Raw genomic sequence first — 24,309 nt, forward strand, 5'->3', positions numbered from 1 at the left:
CTAGGCGGAGTCGGGAAGAGGGTTGGTGCGTCAGCCACACGCGCGGGGAGGAAGCGGGCCTCAGGTCCCAGGCGGCCCGCGCGGGCGCCCCGGCACGTCCGCAGGCTGCAGCGAGAGGTGGCGGCTTCTGAGAGGAAGGAGAGACGAGGGCGGGCCTGGGAGGCGGCCGGGAGGTGGGGCGCGGCCGGGGGCTGGCCCGCGCGGGCTTCATCTGCGGACGCACGGCCTGCTCGCGAGCGCTGGGGATTCCGAGGCGCGGCACGACAAGCGGCTGGAGCGGCTATGGGCCGCCGCTGGGGCTTCCTGATCGGCTTCTTGGTCGCCGTGGGGTTGCTGGGCTTGGGCCACGGCGAGCAGCAACCCTCAGAGACGGCGGCGCAGAGGTGCTTCTGCCAGGTAAGGGGTATGCGCGGCGGGGCTGCAGGTCCCGGGACCCCTGGCTGCGCCTTGCACTGCGCCCCGCGCGCCCGGGCAGGTGGGGCGCGGGAAGTGTGTCTTTATTTCTCCACCCTTCCGGGAGAAGCCCCTTGTGCTTTTGCTCCCTGGCCGGGGCTGGGTCCTCTGCAGCTCTCCTGGGTTGGTGTGAGCAGGTCCCCCACCCGAAGACCCTGAACCGATGTCAGGGCGCCCTCCCGCGCTTCTGATCAGGCTTGGGGCGAGAGGTATGGGTACACCGTTGTCTGTTTCTACCTAGTTGGTTTGTGCACACACTATTTATTATTTTCACAGAACACACACACACACACACACACACAGTTTGTTATTTTCACAGAACCTGGGTCTTTTTAACTTCCAATTTGGCTTGGAACAGCGTGGGCTGTGCCTCTGCTGGGTCCCTTCTCCACCCTTTCTGGTCAGGACAGACTTTTGAAGGGGGCTGCCCTCAGATGGCTTCGTGTGGCTTTTCAGTGTCTTAAGCTCAACTGCCTGGTGTCTTTGGGGCCGCGGTTGCCCTGTGTCCTTTCCTTTTCCTGAGTGTAGTGGAACTCTTTAACCGCGGCATCCGTATTGCTGGTCCCAATTGGGAGACCAGTCCTCAGTGTACAAGTTTGATTACAAGCTTATAATTATTTCCTTCGGTTAGTAAGACATGTGGATTCCTTGAGCAAAATATTTAAAGAAACGTACAGGTTTTTGGCATCCACGAGATGTGATATTTTAATGTCATTAAAAGTCACCTTTTGGTTGATTTCTGTTGATAAAAACGACATTTGATATAACATTGAGGGATGGGGTATCCAAATTGTTCCTTTTAAGTAGATTTTACTGTTAACTTACTTAGTTCCGTTATGGTCATGGAACCTTCCGTAATGGAAGGGATGGGGGTGAGAAGAGGAGGAAGAGGATGGTAACAAATAAACATGAAGAGAAAAATGGAGACAAACATATCGACATCTATGTATCGACCAAATCAGAGGAGAGATAAAATTTTAAAAGTGGAGAAAGAAAAGGGAAGGTGCAAATGATCCATTCAGCAAACATTTATAAACACAACGTAAATTGATCTGAGAATTTGTAATACAGAAATACAGTGGCATAATTCTCACCCTGAAGAGCTCACAGTTTAGTAAATCATGTTCTTTGGGGCTTGAGGAGAGGCGGGGATCCTCAGTATTCTTTTTTTGTTTTAGTTAATAAATATTGCTGCTGCTGTTAAGTCGCTTCAGTCGTGTCCGACTCTGTGTGACCCCATAGACGGCAGCCCACCAGGCTCCGCCGTCCCTGGGATTCTCCAGGCAATACACTGGAGTGGGTTGCCATTTCCTTCTCCAATGCATGAAAGTGAAAAGGGAAAGTGAAGTCGCTCAGTCCTGTCCGACCTTTGCGACCCCATGGACTGCAGCCCACCAGGCTCCTCTGTCCATGCTGGAAACTAAAAAAGCAAATTTTCACCTAAGGTTTGGCAATAAAAGTTCAAATCTTCTCTGGTTCTATTAGCATTGGCCACAGAGTCCTTTTGATTCTTTTTTTGTTGCTAGTTGTAGCCCTATCTTCCTTCCTGTTGCCTGTCCTTACCACTTCTGCCTTGAGTTACCACACCATCACTCCTCACCACTGCTGCGTGGGCGCCTGGCTTGTTGTACATGAGGGTTCTGATTTGACCCAGGGCAGCATGTATTTAGGGCTTCTGTGGTAGCTCAGGGGTGAAAGAATCCTCCTGCAATGCAGGAGACACAGGTGATCCCTGGGTTGAAGATCCCCTGGAGGAGGGCATGGCCACCCACTCTAGTATTCTTGCCTGGAGAATCCTGTGGATGAAGGAGCCTGGCGGGCTACAATCATAGGGTTGCAGAGAATCGGACACACTAAAGCAACTTAGCAGCAGCATGTAGTTATTGGACCTCAGAAAGCCAATGAAGTATGTGCAAAGCTCTACAAATAATTGGACTGAATTCAACAGGCATTTATTGAGGCCTAATGTGAACAGACTTTGAGAGATCAAAAAGTTAATTAGAAAATTACAATTTAGTATCAATTCTTGCCACTCCAGAATACAGAGACTGATACATAATTCAGTTCAATTCAGTTCAGTCCTTCAGTTGTGTCTGAGTCTTTGCAACCCCATGAATTGCAGCACGCCAGGCCTCCTTGTCCATCGCCAACTCTCGGAGTTCACTCAGACTCACGTCCATCGAGTCGGTGATGCCATCCAGCCATCTCATCCTCTGTCGTCCCCTTCTCCTCCTGCCCCCAATCCCTCCCAGCATCAGGGTCTTTTCCAATGAGTCAGCTCTTCGCATGAGGTGCATAATTGGTGCTTAGCAAATATGTGAATGCTACACTAGCTGAAGTATATTCTTAATTAAAAATGGGTTGATAGCTCCCAATGCATTCCCCGCCCCCCCAGTGAATCTTTAAACTTAGTTATTGCATATGCCTGTTAGTTGATATCACATCCTAGTAAAACCATTTTCACTGTATGTTATAAGTTCTTTTGAGAATAGTGCTTCAGTTTAGTTGCCCACAATTAGTGACCAGTTGTCTGGAAGTTATGAGTCTCCCTTGTACATTCCTCATCCCCCTCGTAACTGCCACTCGTATCATTATGTTAAAAGATGTTAAAAAATTTTTTTCTTACACAGAAAATTGGCTTTTTTTTAAACCTTTTGGTATACAAGTCAGTGAAGTCTAACACATGAACAGTTTCGTGTAAAAATCCTGTAAATAAGGACTCACCCTTCCTTTAAATTAAAATAGTATTGTAGCAGGTATGGGCTTGAAGTAAGTGAAGATTTTTCAGAGTTTATTTCTTTTCGACAATTATTTTCTCATTATGCACCATTAGAGAGAATGAATATAACTGAACATTAGTCCCAATTCATAGAATCCCAGGATGCATTTTAAAGAAATCATCTCAAGAAGAGATATTGAAGCCAGGTATGGAGGCAGTATGGACACCTTTTTCAGGGAAATTAATTAGAAATGTGTTTGTAAACTTTTATACTCAGAATGTTTTGTCACTCAGTATAGTTAGTGCTAATAAACACTCAGGTCCACTTCTTTGAATTCAGTAAATCTCCATCAGCCTAATGAAAGGGGAATAGTTTGGATAATCCAAAATGGCTACGTCAGAAGTGGATTATTTCTTGCTTGGGACGCACTGTGGATAGACTCTATGTATATGTATTTTACCTGTCTGGGTGTCTTGTTCAGGTCAATTTTAAAAAGTTTGTCTTAGTCAGAGTGGCAGGACAATGGAAAAGACACTTGAAAATATGTTGGGTAGTGGGTGGAAATAAGCCCAGGATTAAAAGTTAATCAGAGGGATCTTTGAAACAGGTTATATTGGAGAGATGTCATTGGCTCCGAATGCCACCTGCATTCCAGCGTTTTCTGAACAAAGCATGTGGCAAAGTGTGTTTCATGTTGGTTGCTATGCTTTGGGTCATTTAACAATGATTCTAGTTATAGCAAGACCAAGACTTTAAAGCAGAAATTGCTCTTAGTGTTTTATGTCCTTAGAAAATTGCCTACTACCCAGGATAGAGTCTTTTTGGTGCGTCTACGCTTTCTTTTGACAGAGTTGTTCCAGTCTGCTCTGTCAACGAATGAATGTGTGTGTGTTTGTGTGTATGTCTTAATGGTCACAAAACTCAGTAACATTAAGTGCAACTAAAGTTCTTTGCCAAGTAAAGCACATTTTGAGCACTTTAAAAGCTGTTTCATTCAAGTATGAGGAGTATACTCTTACAGTGCTTTGCAAAAAAAATAATAGTCTATGGTAGGACTGGAAGTTTTTAGGACACAAGAAAACTCTTTAGGAAAAAAAACTATTTTGATAGTGTTTTTTATTTTGTCTTTTGTTGCAAAGTAAAGGATACCTGTATCCAAAAACTTGAGAACAAGCAGACCAGTGTTATTTTCGTTTCCCTTGCCTTTTATATTTTGGAATTTGGTTCAAACCGATCAGAGTCAATGGAGAAAGTAGTGGAGTTAACTTTTGATTGTCGGTTCTGTGGGCTACAGATGTAAAATTTTTGGAGAATTTTAACTGCAAACTTGGCTTTTTTTTTTTTTAAATCTTGTTCATTAAAAAAACAATGTTGTAGGGTGCTTTAGGGGAATAGTTAAGATCCCTATCACTGGAAACACTTAAGCAGTGGTAGAGCAATAAACTGTGGAAAATTCTGAAAGAGATGGGAATACCAGACCACCTGACCTGCCTCTTGAGAAATCTGTATGCAGGTCAGGAAGCAACAGTTAGAACTGGACATGGAAGAACAGACTGGTTCCAAATAGGAAAAGGAGTACGTCAAGGCTGTATCTTGTCACCCTGCTTATTTAACTTATATGCAGAGTACATCATGAGAAACGCTGGGCTGGAGGAAACACAAGCTGGAATCAAGATTGCTGGGAGAAATATCAATAACCTCAGATATGCAGATGACACCACCCTTATGGCAGAAAGTGAAGAGGAACTCAAAAGCCTCTTGATGAAAGTGAAAGTGGAGAGTGAAAAAGTTGGCTTAAAGTTCAACATTCAGAAAACGAAGATCATGGCATCCGGTCCCATCACTTCATGGGAAATAGATGGGGAAACAGTGGAAACAGTGTCAGACTTTATTTGTTTGGGCTCCAAAATCACTGCAGATGGTGACTGCAGCCATGAAATTAAAAGACGCTTACTCCTTGGAAGAAAAGTTATGACCAACCTAGATAGCGTATTCAAAAGCAGAGACATTACTTTGCCAACAAAGGTTCGTCTAGTCAAGGCTATGGTTTTTCCAGTGGTCATGTATGGATGTGAGAGTTGGACTGTAAAGAAGGCTGAGTGCTGAAGAATTGATGCTTTTGAACTGTGGTGTTGGAGAAGACGCTTGAGAGTCCCTTGGACTGCAAGGAGATCCAACCAGTCTGATTCTGAAGGAGATCAGCTCTGGGATTTCTTTGGAAAGAATGATGCTAAAGCTGAAACTCCAGTACTTTGGCCACCTCATGCGAAGAGTTGACTCATTGGAAAGGGCTCTGATGCTGGGAGGGACTGGGGGCAGGAGGAAAAGGGGACGACAGAGGATGAGATGGCTGGATGGCATCACTGACTTGATGGACGTGAGTCTGAGTGAACTCCAGGAGTTGGTGATGGACAGGGAGGCCTGGCATGCTGCGATTCACAGGGTCGAAAAGCGTCGGACACGACTGAGTGACTGAACTGAACTGAGGGTAATAATAATGATCAGCATTTACTGGGCTTTACTCTAGGTCATTTTATCCTGATATGAACTCTTTGAGATGAGAGCTACTATTCTGTTGGGTTCGCCAAAAAGTTCATTCAGGTTTTTCCATAGTTTCTTATGGAAAAATTCCAACAAACTTTTTGACTGCCTCAGTATTTTTGTACTCAGATAGGAAATTGAAAGTGTTAGTCACTCAGTTGTGTCCGACTCTTTGCTACCCCATGGACTGTAGTTCGCCAGGCTCCTCTGTCCATGGGATTGTCCTGGCAAGAAAATTGGAATGGGTTGCCATTTCCTCCTTCAGCGGATCTTCCTGACCCGGGAATCAAACCCTGGTCTCCTGAGTATCCTGCATTGCAGGTGAACTCTTTACTGCTGAGCCATTAGGTTGAAAAGCATGGGGAATGTCAACAACTAAGAAGTATCAGGGATGAGACTCAACCCTAGAAGGCCTAACTCCAGAGCCTGCCTGCTAACCCTGTTGTTACACACTGCCTCCCCTCGAGGGTGGGAGAAGGGGATTGCTGGGTTGCTTGGAAGAAAGCAATGTAAGGCCTTCAAAGGCTTCCCTACTCTTAAAAGACCAGGATTGAATAGTGTTAGGCCTACTTCGGTCCATATAGCTACCACCCCTCAGCAAGGGCCTTTCCATTGCTTCCTATTCATTTGGCCTCCTGCCCCGCCAAGGCTGATTATTACCTGAAGCCCAGAGCAGCAAGCTGCACATTTTGGCATTTATCAGTCACTTGTGTGTGTTGTGGGAGCAGGTAGGGGAGTGCATTTTTTTAAAAATTCAAATTCTTATGGTAGGGCCACAGTTCTGTTTCACTTTGGGAGATATGATAGTGGTTACTTATGCCCCCATAGCACATTCTGAAGGACAGCACCAAGCCATCCTTCTTATATATCAGCACCCATCTTTTGGTCTTAGTTTAGGTAATAGGACTCTGCTTCATTTTCAAGGTTCTGCTCTGGGTCCATTAACTGGAATTCTACCTTAGACTTTTCCTGAGACTGTTCTGGTAACATACATGGTTCTTTAATTTCTAGAACTGGGTCTGGTATCATACCTAATAGACTTCCTTCCAGGGATCAGGTTCTGCTGCCTGTTGGCAAGCTTCTCCGAACAGTCAGATGGTTTGGATTTCCAAGTATCTTCCTGCCTCTCCTTTGCTGGACTCTTCCATCCAGTGAAGCTCCTGTCACCCCTGTTCCACCTCCTTAGCTGCCCTTCGAGCTGAATTGTAGTTGATAATACCTCCCACTTAATATCTAAGGTAAGGGGCAGAAGATTTCTAAATCGACCATTGTCCTGCTTTCTCTTCTCAGTGGCCTCTAGGCTATAATCCACCTCTGCTTTGGAGGTATCATGTATTTCTTTCTGGTTTGGAGCTTCTTATCACTTTCTTTGTAATTAGGATGTGATCAGCAGAATATTGGACCCAGAGATTTGTTTCTTTGCTGCTTGCTTTCATTCTCCCGTGCGTGCCTTTCTGTCCTTTGACCTGGCATGGCCTGGGGCACTCACCTCCAGTATAGGTGACATGAAAGTGCCTACTTACAATTAGGCAGCGCGGTGCTGGGCTCCAGTGAATCAGAGTGACAGTGGACAGCTTTCATTCATTTATTCACCAATCCAAACCAAAAAAATCGTTGAGCATCTACTGTGTGCTTTCTAGAAGTACAGTGCTCAGTCCCAGGCATAAAAAAATGAACAAACATGAATTTGCTCTCAGGGTTCTTAACTCTAGTGAGAGGGAGTGAAATATAGATACATTCAATACAGTGAGGTCATTCTTGTGTAGGAGTATGTGGAGTGTGGTGGGAGCTCTTGGGAGAGACAGTTAACCCAGCTCGGGGTGAGTGGTACCTTAGGGGAGCTTCCCAAAAGACAGGAGGATAGTTTTTTACCTTAAAAATGAATTCCTCAGGGGGAGAAATGGATTGCCTCAAACCCTTCTTCTTCAGTCTGTTTGTGTTTTTTCTTCTGTGATTTAATGTGACTCTCTGTCCCCTGTCCCTTTGGCCTTTGCAGCCTTTGGGCCTATTATTCTTTGTGTAATAATTTGTATCCAAGGGGAGAAACAGTAGCTTATTTTATGTTCTTAGAAGTTTTGCCTTGAAAGCACAAAAAGAAAGAGGCATGAAAAATCAAATCATCTATGTTAGAAGCACTTTGGGCTTCCTTCATGGTGGTAAAAAATCTGCCTGCAATGCAGGAGACCCAGGTTCAATCCCTGGGTCCGGAAGATCCTCTGGAGAAGGGAATGGCAACCCACTCCAGTATTCTTGCCTGGAGAATTCCATGGATAGAGGAGCCTGGCAGTCTACAGTCCATGGAGCTACAAAGAGTTGGACACGACTGAGCAACTTAGACACACACGCACAGAAGCACTTTTGTTTTGTTGGTACCCAGAATTAGGACTCTAAGATTATTGTAAGATTATTGTATACTGAGAAAATTTTTAGCAGGAAACAAGGACACATTTGCATATGAAATGAAAATAGTTATTACAGTGACAAAATATGCAGCTCAGATTTCTAGAAACTGAATTCTTTAGTCCAAAACAAATAAGACTAGGCAAATTGGATAAAAAACAAACAAACAAACAACTTATCTCTTGAATATTGCTGTCATCATTCCGAGTATTCTTATTTCTTAGATGAAAATTTCCCTTACTGTTTTGTGATGTTTTAAAATTAAAAGATAGTGTAGGATTTTACATATTCCAAAAGGAGAACACCTAAATTCAGTATTTCAATGAATTATTCTTTATTTGCTTCCTTACCAATAGACTTTTAAGTTATTATTTTATTGGCAATACATCTCCCAGAAATATAATCCAAAGTAGTTTATAATGCAGATATTCAGGCCAAAGTCTAAGGATCTCTTTTCTGCAGCATGCTGTATATTAAAAAAATTTTTTAAGTTACTTAAAAAGCCATAATGTGTTTTTTACTTATTTAAGGCAATGCTTAATTAATTCTGTTAGACATTTGCCTAATCCCAAATAAATATCTCAGAATTTTACCTTCACAATTGATAACATTGTCTGATTATAATATGTTTTCCCACTGCATATGATTATAATATGATTTAATAATTTGATTTCTTAAATACAATTAGGACATTGGTTTTAAACATTTGAAGATCAGGATTGGCTTTGTGGGTTAATTTGCCATCTCAGTGTTGCTGATGATAAGTAATTTTTAGCATTATTTCAAATCTATAAAATTTATCAAGGCCAATATTTGAGGGTTGTTATATCCTTAAAATAAATTATTGTTTCACTTATAAATTCAGTATCACTTCTTACATTCACCAACCTTGTCTGTGACCTACACATCCTGTTGGAAACTAAAAGGAAAGAGAGAGACAACTGAATTATAGGAATACTGGGTCTCAAAGAATTCAAGGGTGGTAATGCCTTCAGGAAAGATGGTAGAAGTGGGAGCAGGCAAACTCTAGGGAATTTAGCTAGCATATGTTCTCCATCTTCTACTTCTGCTTCTTCTGATTCTTCTGTAGAATCTCTCCTCTCTCTGCCAGCTAGCTGGCTTATGTGTTCCTCAGTTCACATGATGGAACATGGTCTGAGTTTACTTCTTTAGTGACATGGGGAGACATCGCTCCTTCTTAGCCTCAATTCCAGGGTCCTGGAGTGGAGACAATGACTCGTTTTGGATTAGAAGCCCACCCCCGGTCAGTCTGGAGGGTGGGGTGGGGATACTGAGTGGCTGCAGGGAACCAACTCTTTGGGAATATGTGTATCATTTTGAGCTCAGTACACCCTCCCTACAAATGGTATCCACTGCATTCCTATAGGTATATAGTAAGAGCAATAGCATTACTCAATTAGGGCCATCTCCCAGCTCAGAAAATTATATGGAGGCAAGAGGCTAGGGGCTGGTTGAGTAAAGGGCTCTTTTATCATAACAATGTGAGGAAAAAACTCTGTTGCGTCTATGATATTTTGATATAATACTCCATTTTCTTTGTAACAGGTTAGTGGTTACTTGGATGATTGTACCTGTGATGTTGAAACCATTGATAAATTTAATAACTACAGGCTTTTCCCAAGACTTCAAAAACTCCTGGAAAGTGACTACTTTAGATATTACAAGGTATTTAAAAATTTGTGGGGTGGTATAGGAATACTTAAAGCTTAAATGGATAATTACATTTTCTTAGGAATCACTGACCTTCAAAATTGTGTTTATTATTTAAAATTGAGCAAGGCTATATTAGGAAAACACAGTTCATAAGAATGAACCATATGGTTCTGAAATGACCCATTGAATACTTTTAATTTCAAAAACTGAGTTTTGAACTCTAGTGTTGGAATCTAGCTGGTTAAATTGAAGTCTGAACAGAAACTATTATATTGTTATCGAAGTCATGAGTTGTTCATAACATTCCAAAACATCAGATTTGCTCCAATTAATTTAAAAAAAGAAGTATTTTTAAGAAGCATGACTTTATTCTGACCAGTACTATTTTAACAAGTAACTTGTGACGTTTTATCTTGAGATATCTGTTGAAAGAGTATAGAAAACCTGATCATTGGACTCTGCAGTACACTCTGTGTTCACAATTGTCTGTTAGCTATTACTTTCATTGAAAGTCTTCGAGTTGAAAAAAAAAAAAAAGACTGTAAGTTGAGCAGTGATGACATGAACTACTTTGGCTCCCAGTTGCCATCTGTTCAGGAACTGTTTAGTAGCATATTTTGTCTTTATGACCAAGTCTACCAATTTGCTTAGACCAGCTACGTGTTTATACCATCACTGAAACTTGACAACTGGTAAATGGATGAAGTAGAATAAGTGCAACTGATAACATGACCAGGTTATAGTATCATAATTCAACATCTGTCTGTTACAATCTTGAGATTCTTATTTTTATAACTTTTCTCTAATTTTATTTTGCAGGTAAACCTGAAAAGGCCATGTCCTTTCTGGAATGATATCAACCAGTGTGGAAGAAGGGATTGTGCCGTCAAGCCTTGTCACTCAGTAAGAACAGTCTATACATTTAAGAACTGTCACGTTTTTGGAATAATTGCAATTTTTGAAAGGGTCCAATATAACTAAAATAATATTTGAATCCTTAGGTTAAATATCAGTTCAGTTCAGTCACTCAGTCGTGTCTGACTCTTTGCGACCCCATGAATCGCAGCATGCCAGGCCTCCCTGTCCATCACCAACTCCTGGAGTTCACTCAGACTCACGTCCATCGAGTCAGTGATGCCATCCAGCCATCTCTTCCTCTGTCATCCCCTTCTCCTCCTGCCCCCAGTCCCTCTCAGCATCAGAGTCTTTTCCAATGAGTCAGCTCTTCGCATGAGGTGGCCAAAGTATTGGAGTTTCAGCTTTAGCATCAGTCCTCCAATGAACACCCAGGACTGATCTCCTTTAGAATGGACTGGTTGGATCTCCTTGCAGTCCAAGGGACTCTCAAGAGTCTTCTCCAACACCACAGTTCAAAACCATCAATTCTTCAGCTCTCAGCTTTCTTCACAGTCCAACTCTCACATCCATACATGACCACTGGAAAAACCATAGCCTTGACTAGATGGACCTTTGTTGGCAAAGTAATGTCTCTGCTTTTTAATATGCTATCTAGGTTGGTCATAACTTTCCTTCCAAGGAGTAAGCATGTTTTAATTTCATGGCTGCAGTCACCATATAACGTTGTTTAAAATCAACATACTAAAACTCTAAACTTATGACTATAAAGCCTATTTTGAATTGTTCTGTCTTCACAATAGTAGAATTTAGATTTTATGGGTAATACAATCTCTTGATTTATTACTGAGAGTAGTAAAAGCTATTGCTCTTTGGTGTGATATTTTTATTTATTTTTTATTGGCTGTACTGGGCCTTGGTTGCTGTGCAGACTTTCTCTCGTTGCAGCAAGTGGAGGCTCCTTTCACTGCGGCACACAGTCCTCTCGTGGTGGTGGCTTCCCGTTGTGGAGCACAGGCTCTTGGCGCACTAGTTCCGTGGTTGCAGAACTCAGGCTCAGTAGTTGAGGCTCGTGGGCTCTATAACTCAGTAGTTGGAGTGCACAGGTTAGCTGCTCCATGGCCTGTGGGATCTTCCCAGACCAAGAATCGAGCCCCTGTCTCCTGTGTTAGCAGGTAGATTCTTAACCAGTGGACCACCAGGGAAGTCCCTTTTGGTTTATTATTTGTTTTTCTTATGTCTTAACTAAAGTTATGTATGTAGTATTAAAAAAGTGAAATTTATTGAGGTACAAATGCAGTCTTTCCCCTTTTCTGAGGATGTATTCATTTTCCTCCTTGGCAGGGATTTGAACAAAACCACTGGCTTTGCTTAGGAGTTCTGAGAGCATTAAAATTTGAAATATTCTACTCTGAAAGCAGAGAATTTTATCCTTTTCAATGAAAGCATTTTTTTTCCTTTAAAGGTACATATTTTTATTTTACTTTCTTTTATTGAGATAAAATATATATAACATAAAATTTACCATTTTATTTTAGCCATTTCTAAGTGCACAGTTCATTGGCATTAAATACACTCACCCTGTTATACAGCCATCACCACCATCCATCTCTAGAACTTTTTCATCTTTCTAAACTGAAACTTCATGCTCATTAAACAATAAATTCCTATTCCTCCCTCCCTTCAGCCATGGGAAGTCACTATTTTACTTTCCTTCTCCATGGATTTGACTACTCTAGGTACTTCATATATAAGGGGAATCTTTATAATATTTGTTCTTTTGTGTCTGGCTTATCTCAACTTAGCATATTTTCCAGGTTATCTATATTGGAGCATGAACTAGATTTTTATCTCTTTTAAAGACTGAATAATATTCCACTGTATGTGTGTACTACATTTGGTTTATTCATTCACCTGTTGATTGACTTTTGGGTTATTTTCACCTTCTGGCTCTTGTGAATAATACTGCTATGAACATGGATGTACCAATTATGTTTGAATCTCTACTTTCAGTTCTCTGGGGTATATACCTAGAAATAGAATTTCTGGATCATTTGGTAATTCTTAGTTCAATTATTTGAGCAATACCATGCTATCTTCTGAATTTGGCAATAAGGAGTTCATGATCTGAGCCACAGGCAGTTCTTGGTTTTGTTTTTGTTGACTGTATAGAGCTTCTCCATCTTTGGCTGCAAAGAATATAATCAATCTGATTTTGATATTGACCCTCTGGTGATGTCCATGTTTAGAGTATTCTCTTGTGTTGTTGGAAGAGGGTGTTTGCTATGACCAGTGTGTTCTCTTAGCAAAACTCTGTTAGCCTTTGCCCTGCTTCATTTTGTACTCCAAGGCCAAATTTGCCTGTTATTCCAGGTATCTGTTGACTTCCTACTTTTGCATTTCAGTCCCCTAGAATAAAAAGGACATCTTTCTTGGGTGTTAGTTCTAGAAGGTCTTATAGGTCTTCATAGAACTGTCAACTTCAGCTTCTTCAGCATTACTGGTTGGGGCAGAGACTTGGATTACTGTGATATTGAATGATTTGCCTTGAAAACAAACAGAGATCATTCTGTCTCTTTTGAGATTGCGTCCAAGTACTGCATTTCGGACTCTTGTTGACTGAGGGCTACTCCATTTCTTCTAAGGGATTCTTGCCCACAGTAGTAGATATAACAAAGGTCTGTCTAGTCAAAGCTATGGTTTTCCTGGTAGTTACATATGGATGTGAGAGTTGGACTGTAAAGAAAGCTGAGAGCTGAAGAATTGATGCTTTTGAACTGTGGTGTTGGATAAGACTCTTGAGAGTCCTTTGGAATGCAAGGAGATCCAACCAGTCAATCCTAAAGGAAATCAGTCCTGAATATTCATTAGAAGGACTGATGCTGAAGCTGAAACGCCAATACTTTGGCCACCTGATGCAAAGAACCGACTCATTGGAAAAGACCCTGATGCTGGGAAAGATTGAAGGCAGGAGGAGAAGGGATCGACAGAGGATGAGATGGTTGGATGGCATCACCAACATGTTGGACATGAGTTTGAGTGGGCTCTGGGAGTTGGTGATGGACAAGGAGGCCTGGTGTGCTTTAGTCTAGGGATCGCAAAGAGTTGGACACTACTAAGCGACTGGACTGAACTGATGCTGTCTTCTACACTGACTGTACCATTTTACTTTCTCACTTGCAGTGTACAAGGGTTCCAGTTTCTCCACATCTTTGCTAACACAGGGGTTTCCCTGATGGCTCAGACATTAAAGAGTCTGCCTGCAGTGCAGGAGACCCAGGTTCGATCCCTGGGTCGGGAAGATCTCCTGGAGAAGGAAATGGCAACCCACTCCAGTATTCTTGCCTGGAAAATGCCATGAATGGAAGAGCCTGGCAGGCTATAGTCCATGGGGTCGCAAAGAGTCAGACATGACTGAATGACTTCACTAAAATTGCTAACACTTGCTGTTTTCTGTGTTTTTTTGTTTGTTTGTTTGTTTTTTGGGTTTTTTTTTGATAATAGCCATCCTAATGGGTGTAAAGTGATAGTGTTGTTTGAGCAGCTTATTTGTATACATGTAAATATTGCTACATATACGTGTCTAGTATGAGGAATAAGGCAAGTGTAAAGTGTTATTTATGAGTATTTTATCATTAGCTGAACGAAAAGCAAGTTTTTAGTTATTTTAAACATGAGCATATCATTAAAATGATATCAATTTAAATATTTCATTTTATTTCACTAATTCTAGGTATTTATATTTAGTAATAGGAAAAGTATTTGAGGAAATTCACATTTACCAAGTACTTTTTTTGTATGGCTTTTTAAAATGCTAAAACTATGGTGGATTCTTATTAAAGACATTTAATTGCACTTGCACATTAAATGGGCTATTAACATTAGTCAGAACAAGCAGTTTGGCAATTATTGCAAATTTGAATCTCATCTTGCAACAGCGTTACTTGTAATTATTTTAACACAGTGTAGAACTAGGGGTTGCCACCTTCAGAAGAAGATTGGAGAGGGCAGGACAGCCTGAGAGACACGTCGTATAAAGGAATAGCTTATTGATTCCCAGGTTGACAGACTGACAGATGAAATCCATTTCACTGTAAATCCTAGAGAAAACAGCCAAGTGTAGCATTTAAGAAGCTAAACCTTAAGATGTTTATTATCTGACTTGAGCCCACAGAAATACTAAAATAAAATAATTTGGTGAAAGCTACCAATTTGTGCTGAGAGACTGAGAGAACCTACTTATTTCACCTTCTGTAGAACTGGAGTCAGTTGCCTTTCATGCCAATACCCTCCCCCCTCTTTTTTTTCTTGACCTGGGTTCTTGATGGAGAGAAGTCTTTTTTTTTTTTAAAGATATTTGGGCTTCCTTGGTGGGTGCAGTGGTAGAGTCTGCCTGCCAATGCAGGAGATGTAGGTTCTATCCCTGGCTTGGGAAGTTCCCCTTGAGAAGGAAATGGCAACCCACTCCAGTATTCTTGCCTGGGAAATCCCATGGACAGAGAAGCCTGGTGGGCTACAGTCCATGGAATAGCAAAGGAGTTGGATATGACTTAGCAACTAAACAACAACAACAACAGAAAATATTTATTCACTCCATAAATATTCTTATATTTTAGTGTAGCAGAGGAGTGCCATAATTAGACCGAAGACTCAGAAAGATTATTGGTAGTATTGTGGAGAGTAGGGAGCGAAAGATGAGATGGAGTGGAGACTGGTGAAGGACTAGCAATTAGCAATTGAATGTAATTTTATTCAATAATGAATATTTTTGAGAGTCTACTATGTACCTGGACCTGGGCAAGTAAGATGAGCACTTGTCATGACGAAGTACTGGAAGAGAAACACTAAGTGATCATTTCAATACATCTAGGATAAGCCAATAATAGATATGCCGAAGGTGTACACACAAGGAGCAGAGGAAAGGGAGGGTAGAGGAGAGAGACACCAAGGAGCTCCACTCCAAATGACAACAAGGGAATGAGCCATTTTAATTCCTCTTAGGACAAGCCTGGTCTCAGTTCTAATAGTTCCTGAGTAGGGCAGTCTATCACAACTAAAGAGTGATTAGAAAAAATTTCAAATACTTTGAAATACTTGCTTCAGCCTAAATAATCAGCTGTCCCATCTAGCATTTTATATTGTACATTACTGAAATCTTGACATCTCACTATTATATTCTTCATTGTGTATCTTAAAAAGACATTGCAGGAATTCCCTGGCTGTCCAATGGTTAGGACTCCATACTTTCACTGCTAAGGGCCCGGGTTCAATCCCGGGTTGGGTAACTAACATCCCACAAGCCACATGGTGTGGCCAAAAGAAGAAAAAAAAAGGACACTGCATCATGAGTACAGTGCAATTATCACATGTGCAATACATGTACAAGGTGAAACACGGTTAACTCACTACTGCATAAGGTCTGCTGATGTTTTGTTAATACCTTTTTGAGCTAAATGAGGAACTAAGACCAGCTTCTTTTTGTCAACACTTTGATTTCTTTTTTCAGTTCATGTATATACTTGGTTCAGGTTATATGTTGGGACACAGTGGAGATAGAAAAATAATAAAAAATTGAAATTCTGTTCTTCATACGGGGCTTCAATGGAGAAGGCAATGGCAACCCATTCCAATATTCTTGCCTTAGAGAATTCCATGGACAGACCTTGGGGTTGCAAAGAGTTGGACACGACTGAGTGACTAATGCAGCACAACATTGGGGCTTTAAAATGCACATCTTTTGATTTGCACCCCTGATTCCAGAGAATATTTGAATGAGGCAGATTGTGTGCCCATGGAGGCTGGACTCTCTCTGAGAGTTATTTATTACCTTTACAGTTAATCAGAACAATGTTCTTTCACTTCCATTATTAATTGGCCAATGTGAAAAAGAAAAACAATATTCAGCGTTAGTCCAGGAGTAAGAAATGAACACTCTGGTGGATAAATCTTTTGGAGATTAATTAGAAAGATGTAGCCAATAAAAATAGTACATATCCTTTGACCTAGCAATTCTACAAAGATTTTCACTTATAATTGGATAGATGTCCAAAGATGACCATAAAGCAGTACTGAATATTGTAAAAATGTCAGTTCTGCTGAAATCAACCTATAAATTTGACCTGGTTTATTATATAAAAAAATTAGACACCATCTAAATATCTGGTCATAGAAAAAGACTATACATTGATCTAGTTCAAAGTCTAGATGAGTACTCAATAAAGTGTTCATCTCTGTGTGGGTCTTTCCCTTTGGAATCTATTTCAGGACAGCACTGAATATATTTAGCATTGGAATAGGACCCTGCAACTTACAGCACTCTCTCACATACGTCATTATCTCTACTAACAGCATCACTTTGAGAATAGGCAGATAGATCCTGTGTTATGCAGTGGTCAACACAGAACTAAAAACTAGTACCATTTTCCTCTGAAAAGAACTAGAGTTCCTTAAAAAATGGTTGATTCCTAGACTGGAACAAGAAATATATAGGAGCCTGGAGTGTCGTTTCATAACAGAAACAAAAAGTGCTGTTAAAGATTACTGGGGTAGGGACTTCCCCATGGTCCGGTGGCTGAGATTTCTTGCTCCCAATGCAGGGGACCCGGGTTTGGTTCCCTGGTTGGGGAACCGGATCCTGCATGTGGCAACTAAGGTTCCTGCATGCTGAAACAAAGATCCAGCATGCCAGCAACTAACATCTGGCACAGCCAAATAAATAGAAATATTTTTTTAAGAAAAGATTACTGGGGAAACATATAAAAGACACCAGTGCAGCTGAAGACACAGGCCACATAGAAAAGACACAGGCCAGCACTTAGTCTCCTAGTGGTCAAATGTGGGACAGTTTGAGCATTAAGAAGAATAATGGCCAAGATTCTGTTTTTATATTTCCATGCTCTAATATGTGTAATCAATCCACAGCATGACTTATTGAATTTTTTGTTTATTTTTAAGAAATAATATAAAGACTGCCTAACTGTTCTCAGTTAAATATTAGCCTGTTAACTTCAGTCATTTGTTCTGTGAATTCTTCTTACAAATCATAGAACTATAAAATATTTTTTTCAGAAGATAGAATAACTGTCATCTAAAGCATTTTAAAATTTCTTTCAGGATGAAGTTCCTGATGGAATTAAGTCTGCAAGCTACAAGGTTTGTATACATACTTATTAATGTGTCTAGTATTGGGCAAAACTAAAAAACTCACTTCCCCTACCAACTAAAACCTCACTTCTCTGGTCCCCTGTACAGTGATACTCCTTGAAAGTTATGTGTACTCAGCGGCTCTAATTCTTTTTTCCTCCATTTTCTTTACCTTTTTTTTTTTTTTTTTTTAAATTAAAGCTTAAAAGAAAAAAGTAGGGGGGAACCCCAAATTGTGTACGCGTCACCCAGCTTAAGGCATTACCAGTATATACGGTCAATCTTGTTTCATCTATCCCTTCCACTCCATTCTCCCAATTATTTTAAAGCCAGTCTGAGATAAATCATTTTGTTTACAAATACTTTGTATGCATCTCTAAGACAGATGATACTTTAAAAACCCCACATAACCAAAGTCAGGGTTCTAGTCTCTCTTGTTTCGTAAATATCTTAATGTATGTGCATGCGAGCCCAGTCGCTTCAGTCCAACTCTGCGACCCTATGGGCTGTAGCCTGCTAGGCTCCCCTGTCCATTGGATTTTCTGGCGTGGTTTGCTGTGCCCTCTTCCAGGGGATCTTCCTGACCCAGGGATCAAACCTGCATATCCGCATCTCCTGCATTGCAGGCAGATTCTTAACCCCCTGAGACACCTGGAAGCTCTTAATAGTCAATTTCAAATAGGATTCACACGTATTCCACACATTTCACTTTGTATGCATCATACCTGTTATATGTCCTAAGCTCCTAAGGTGCTATTTGTGTTAGTGAAAAACCTGGGAAATTATAGATTAAGTTTATGAGAAATATGTATGAGAAGCAGAGGATGAGTAGTCCTGCATAGAGAGAGTAGTCCTATTTTATAGTGGCTTTATCCTTCATTGCATGGTGCAAATCAACCACTTATTACTATTTAGTACTTTTAAAATTTTACAGTGAATCCTTTTGACTGAAAGAACTAAAAGAGGAAAAAGAAAGTACATGTTTAATGAAAAATGAAGTACTGAATTTCCACTTCTCACAGCAGTTGATGACGATATATAACTCACACAAGTGTTATTGTTTACCATCCATAAGAACCATGGAAGTATCACTGATCATATGAAAATCAAAACACACAGATCTGCTGACAAAGCCTGAGCATCTACTTTGTAAGTTAGTGGTTGTTTTAAGAAGAGTGTGTCTAAGACAGCTTAACATGTGCAGCTGCAGACGATACATTTACATATCATTTTGGGATGTGTGATTTTCCATTTAGACTAAATAACTGTTAATTTTCTGATACTTTTATTATGAAAATTTTCATACATACAGCCAAGTTGAAGGAATTTTCATGTGAACACTGGATCATACTAATCATACTAATCACCTAGATTCTACTATTAACATTTTCATAAACTCACTTTACTACATATCTGTCTATCTGTTCATCCTTTTAGCCGTCCATTAAACCATTTTATTTTTTGGATGTATTTCAAACAAGTTGTAAGCATCAGTATACATTGCCCTCACTATATGTCATTAACTATATATATATATATAATTAGAAGTATATCATTGAGTAGAGTTTAATATTTGCTTACATGTACCTTTAATAAAATTGATATACAATGAAGTGCACACATCTTAAATGTGCATTTATTAAATGCATACATCTTTGTAACTTAGGCTTCTGTTTCAATATAGAGCATTGCTGTTACCCCAGAAAGTTGTTTCCTACCCCATCCCAGTCAATCCATACGCCTTCCCCAGAGGCAATGGCTGTTCTGCACTTTTTCTGTGTTAGATTTAAACTAATTTTGATCATTTTTGATTCTGCATTTTTTTATTCATACACAAAGAATGAAGTCATAGCTATTAATGTGTTGGCTCTAGTGCAGAGCTTTGCGTGTAATTAAATGATGCCGTCATCAGCTGTTTCAAATAATCATTTTAATTCCAGAATTTTAAAAAAAATTATTTATTTTTGGTTGTGCTGGGTCTTTGTTGCTTTGCATGGGCTTCTCTAGAGTGCGGGCTCAGCAGTTGTGGAATACAGGCTTTAGTTGCTCTGAGGCATTTGTGATCTTCCCAGATGAGAGATTCAACCTGTGTCCTCTGCATTGGCAGGTGGATTCTTATCCAATGCACCACCAGGGAAGTCCCAGAAATTGTTTGATTTTTTTCATTCAGTTGATGCTCAAAGTAAAATTTTCAGAAGTTCATTCTGTTGAAGAAAAGCATTTGTCACTGAATGTTAGTATAAATTCATTTAAAGTTCAAAGTTGAAGATGAAGTATTTGTTTTGTGGGGATGATACACATATTAAATTTTGATGAAACAGTGTCCTGCTTCCCTGGCGGTCCAGTGGCTAAGACTCCATGCTCCCAATGCAGGGGGCCTGGGTTCGATCCCTAGTCAGGCAACTAGATCCCACACCCTGCAACTAAGAGTTGCAAGCCACAACTAAACATCCCACACGTCACAACTAAGACCTGGCACAGCCAGATAATAAAATATTAAGGAAAAAGAAACGATGTCCTGGTAAATCAAGAAATGTCCTTACTAAATCAAGAAATCTTAACTAAATCAGAATTGTAATTGGTTGAGGTACATACATAATTGTATCCTGACATGCTGTGATATGTTATTACTTAAGATAGAAGTTACTACTTCTATCTATTTGACGATTACTATTGTCAAAATATATATATTTGTCAAAATATATAGGAGATGCTGAAGGACAGGGAAGCCTAGTGTGCTGCAGTACATGGGGTCACAGAGTTGGACATGACTGAGCAGCTGAAAAACAAAATAAGATTTTGTATTTATATATACACTAAGTAATGACTGAAGTTTTGGGGATGAAGCTTATACTGAATAAAATATTACTTCAGCGTGGTAGTGGACTTTCTTTGGTCTCCATCATCAATCCAATTTTATAAATGCTTGAGCCTTTGAAGAACTATTAATAGTCCAAGAATGCTTCATTGATATTGATCATTTTTAAATAAATGAGCCCTCTAAATGTTGGTTGCATTTTCAAAATCAGTAGAGAATCATTATTCAAAGTATCTATTGGTGGACTGCTTAAAGAAAAGAACAAAACAAATTTCAGCTTTTGAAGCTTTAGCAAGTTGTACTTATTATAACAAAGCTTGTAAACAAAGACCTGGATATTCATTGATATGAAAAGTAGGAAAGAACTTTACATATTAAGTGAAGAAAGCTTAAATGGTATACTAGATTAAATTCTGAAATTTTACAATTGTGTTTTGGAGACTCTCCCCTTGTGGGAAGAGTCTCCTCTTGATGAACTCTTGCTTTTAACTGGATACATTTATATTCTGAGCTATGAGGGAGGCCCAAATTCTGACCTGAAATGGATTTAAATTAAGAAAGCTTACAATTTCATTTCTACTTTGAAGATAATTTATTTGATGATTTTTATCTTATTTATTAAAGAGATGTACTTAGAGGCAAAGAATAGAACTGTGAAAATATGTGGGCTAAAATATTTTCATATATTTACCTGTAGAAGTAATATTTTTCTCAGTTAAAGTGAAAGTGGCTCAGTCATGTCCAACTCTTTGCAACCCCATGAACTGCAGCCTACCAGGCTCCTCTGTCCATGGGAATTTTCCAGGCAAGAATACTGGAGTGGGTTGCCATTTCCTTCTCCAGGGTATCTTCCCAACTTAAGGATGGAACCTGGGTCTCCTGCATTGCAGGCAGACTCCTCACCAGCTGAGCCAGGAGGGAAGTCTTCTCAATTAAAAACTGTATCTTCAGAGAAGAGTCAGTTGAAAGTAGGGATGATTTCAAATTAACCTTAAAATTAACTTTGAAGAAGATTGTGGGCAATTTTGTAAAACATTGAAAATAATAAGCATCTTAGAAAAATTATTTTTCTCCAGAAAAAATGCCACTGACATAGTTTTGAGACAGATGTGACTTACAAAGCTAACTAAGTTATTAAATAGGAGCTAGGAATAGTTATTTTCTTTAACTTACATTTTAATATTCAGGTAATCAATAATAAACAACTTTTGCTTAAATATAGATAGGTATATTAAAATACATAAGTGTATGTTATCTTTTGAACAAATTTTGTTTACTTTTTGCTAAGTACTTTTAACTTTTTTATTTTGAAATAATTTTTAACTTATTGAAAAGTTGCAAGATTAATATAAAGACATTTGTACATTTTTTATAAACATTCACTAATTTTTAATATTTTGCCTCAGCTGTCTTAGCATGCTTAAATACATAAAGTTTTTTAAACCATTTAAGAGTTATACATCATATGCCTTTACCCGTTTATACTTAATTATGTATGTGTGAGCACATGCTCAATTGTGTCTGACTGCAACACCAAGGATTGCATCCCTCCAGACTCCTCTGTCCATGATATTGCCTGGGCAAGAATACTGGAGTGGGTTGCCATTTCCTTCTCCAGGGGATCTTCCCAACCCAGGGATCGAACCCATGTCTCCTGCATTGCAGGCAGATGCTTTACCACTGAGCCACCAGAGAAGTCCTAATTATGTATAAAAATAATTTTATTTTTGAAAGTAGTATTTGAGTTGAATTGTCTTTAGGTCAACCAGTGTGATGAAACAAATCATTTCAAACAGGTATGTTATTTCAGTTATTTCAGTGTTCACTTTTATCCTCAAAAGAGTCCTTGTCTGGACAGTCATTTGTACGATCATCCTTACAATAAGGACATAATAAGCACTCAGTTTATATTTGTTGAGTGATTGAATTTGTGGTCTCCTGCTTCCAGTGTCATCTTTTAGCTGTATGGTAGTGATGCCTGGTGTGTTGTGAAGTCTCATGATCCATATTACTTCCCTTGTACACAGCAAGCAGAATACATATCGTGACTTTGACTTTGCAAAGAAATACAGTTGTTAAAGAATGTATTTTAAGCACCTAAAGATATTGGAGTACTTTTTATAAGACTTGGTAGCCTCCAGGGCATTTTTAGAATCATGGTATTTAGAGTTGAAATAGATCGTAGACGCACATGATCTAGCCCAACCACTTATTTTATGGAAAAGAAAACTGATGCTCACAATTAGGTCATTAGAAAAGTGGAACACTGCGCCATGACTCCTTGCCAACTGATTTCTTTAACCTCTAAGATTTTCTTAGTGGACATTTTGATAGTTGTTGGACTATAAATTATTCTTTATTTTGTAAACATAATAGTAAATTGTGTTCTCCAACAAAACAAAGAGCAAAGCCTTTTACTTATAGTTTAGCTTCAGGAGGAATGTGAGGCTTTTTTTTTTTTTTTCTTGTAAAGTTTTGAAACCAAGGGGATGATGCTAGCTCTAAAAGAACCTCAAATTCCTTAGACAGTCTTCTTAAAAATTTTTTAAATACAATTAATTGAATTCTATTTCTTTCCCTTTTGTTTTAGTATTCTGAAGAAGCCAATAATCTCATTGAAGAATGTGAGCAAGCTGAACGACTTGGAGCTGTGGATGAATCTCTGAGGTTTGGTGTTTTATTTGCAGTAGTATTTTGTGCTTTTTCAGGTGAAATGTTAACTTAAGAAAAAGAATAACTCCATTTTCTTTGTTTAAAGTGAGGAAACACAGAAGGCTGTTCTTCAGTGGACCAAGCATGATGATTCCTCAGACAACTTCTGTGAAGTTGATGGTATAACATTTTTTATACTATGCATGTTAAGATTGTACCTAAGGAAAAATATTCTTTTGAAATAATTTAAAGAAAAAAATCCTCAGTTTCTAACAGTTTGGGAGTTCCTCAAAAAGCTAAACACAGAATTACCATGTGACTTAACGGTCAACTCCTTAGCATTTACCCCCAAAAGATTGAAAACAGTAAAGCAGATACTTGTACAACCTGTTCACAGCAGCCTTATTTGCAACAGCCAAAGCACCCATCAGCAGATGACTGTATAAACACAGTGTCGTGTACACGTACAGTGGAGTGCTGCTGCTGCTGCTGCTGCTGCTGCTGCTGCTAAGGCGCTTCAGTCGTGTCCGTCTCTGTGCGACCCCATAGACGGCAGCCCACCAGGCTCCCCGTCCCTGAGATTCTCCAGGCAAGAGTACTGAAGTGGGGTGCCATTGCCTTCTCCGCAATGGAATGCTATTTAGCCATAAAAAGAAAGGAAGTTCTGATACATGCTGCAATATGGATAACACTGAAAACATTAGGCTAAATGAAATAAGCAAGGTGCAAAAGGACAAGTGTCCTATGACCCCACTTACATGATATACCTAGAATAGGCAAACTGATACAGGCAGGAAGTGGTTTTAAGTTACCAGGAGTTAGCAGGAAGGAGAGTGGGAGTTATTGCTTAATGGTTTCAGTCTCTGTTTGAAATCATCGGAAAGTTTGGAAACAGTGATGATGGTTGCACAACACTGTGAATATAATTAATGCCACTGAATTGTAGTCTTAAACATGGTTAAAATGACAAATTTCATGTTGTGTATATTTTACCACAATAAAACAATTTAAAAAGATAACCCAGTTTCTGGAAAAAAAAAAAAATCACCTCCT

The 24,309-nt window shown here is 39.5% G+C and overlaps 1 protein-coding gene across 3 annotated transcripts in view; it reads left to right on the forward strand.

Moving 5' to 3' along the window:
• Positions 1–24,309, forward strand: part of ERO1A (endoplasmic reticulum oxidoreductase 1 alpha) — a 53,086-nt gene continuing 28,777 nt past the window's right edge. For 2 of the 3 annotated variants that reach the window (XM_019968113.2, XM_019968114.2), the window contains exons 1-6: positions 2–396; positions 9,681–9,800; positions 10,608–10,691; positions 17,757–17,795; positions 23,195–23,271; positions 23,363–23,436. In XM_019968113.2, coding sequence (XP_019823672.1) covers positions 283–396; positions 9,681–9,800; positions 10,608–10,691; positions 17,757–17,795; positions 23,195–23,271; positions 23,363–23,436 — 508 coding nt within the window. In that variant the 5' untranslated portion in view covers positions 2–282. Of the gene's footprint in view, positions 397–9,680; positions 9,801–10,607; positions 10,692–17,756; positions 17,796–23,194; positions 23,272–23,362; positions 23,437–24,309 lie in introns of all 3 variants that reach the window. The other variant, XM_070796894.1, reaches the window with a different exon arrangement.

This window comes from Bos indicus, chromosome 10 (genome assembly GCF_029378745.1).
Source record: "Bos indicus isolate NIAB-ARS_2022 breed Sahiwal x Tharparkar chromosome 10, NIAB-ARS_B.indTharparkar_mat_pri_1.0, whole genome shotgun sequence".
In the NCBI taxonomy this organism is placed as follows: Eukaryota; Metazoa; Chordata; class Mammalia; order Artiodactyla; family Bovidae; genus Bos; species Bos indicus.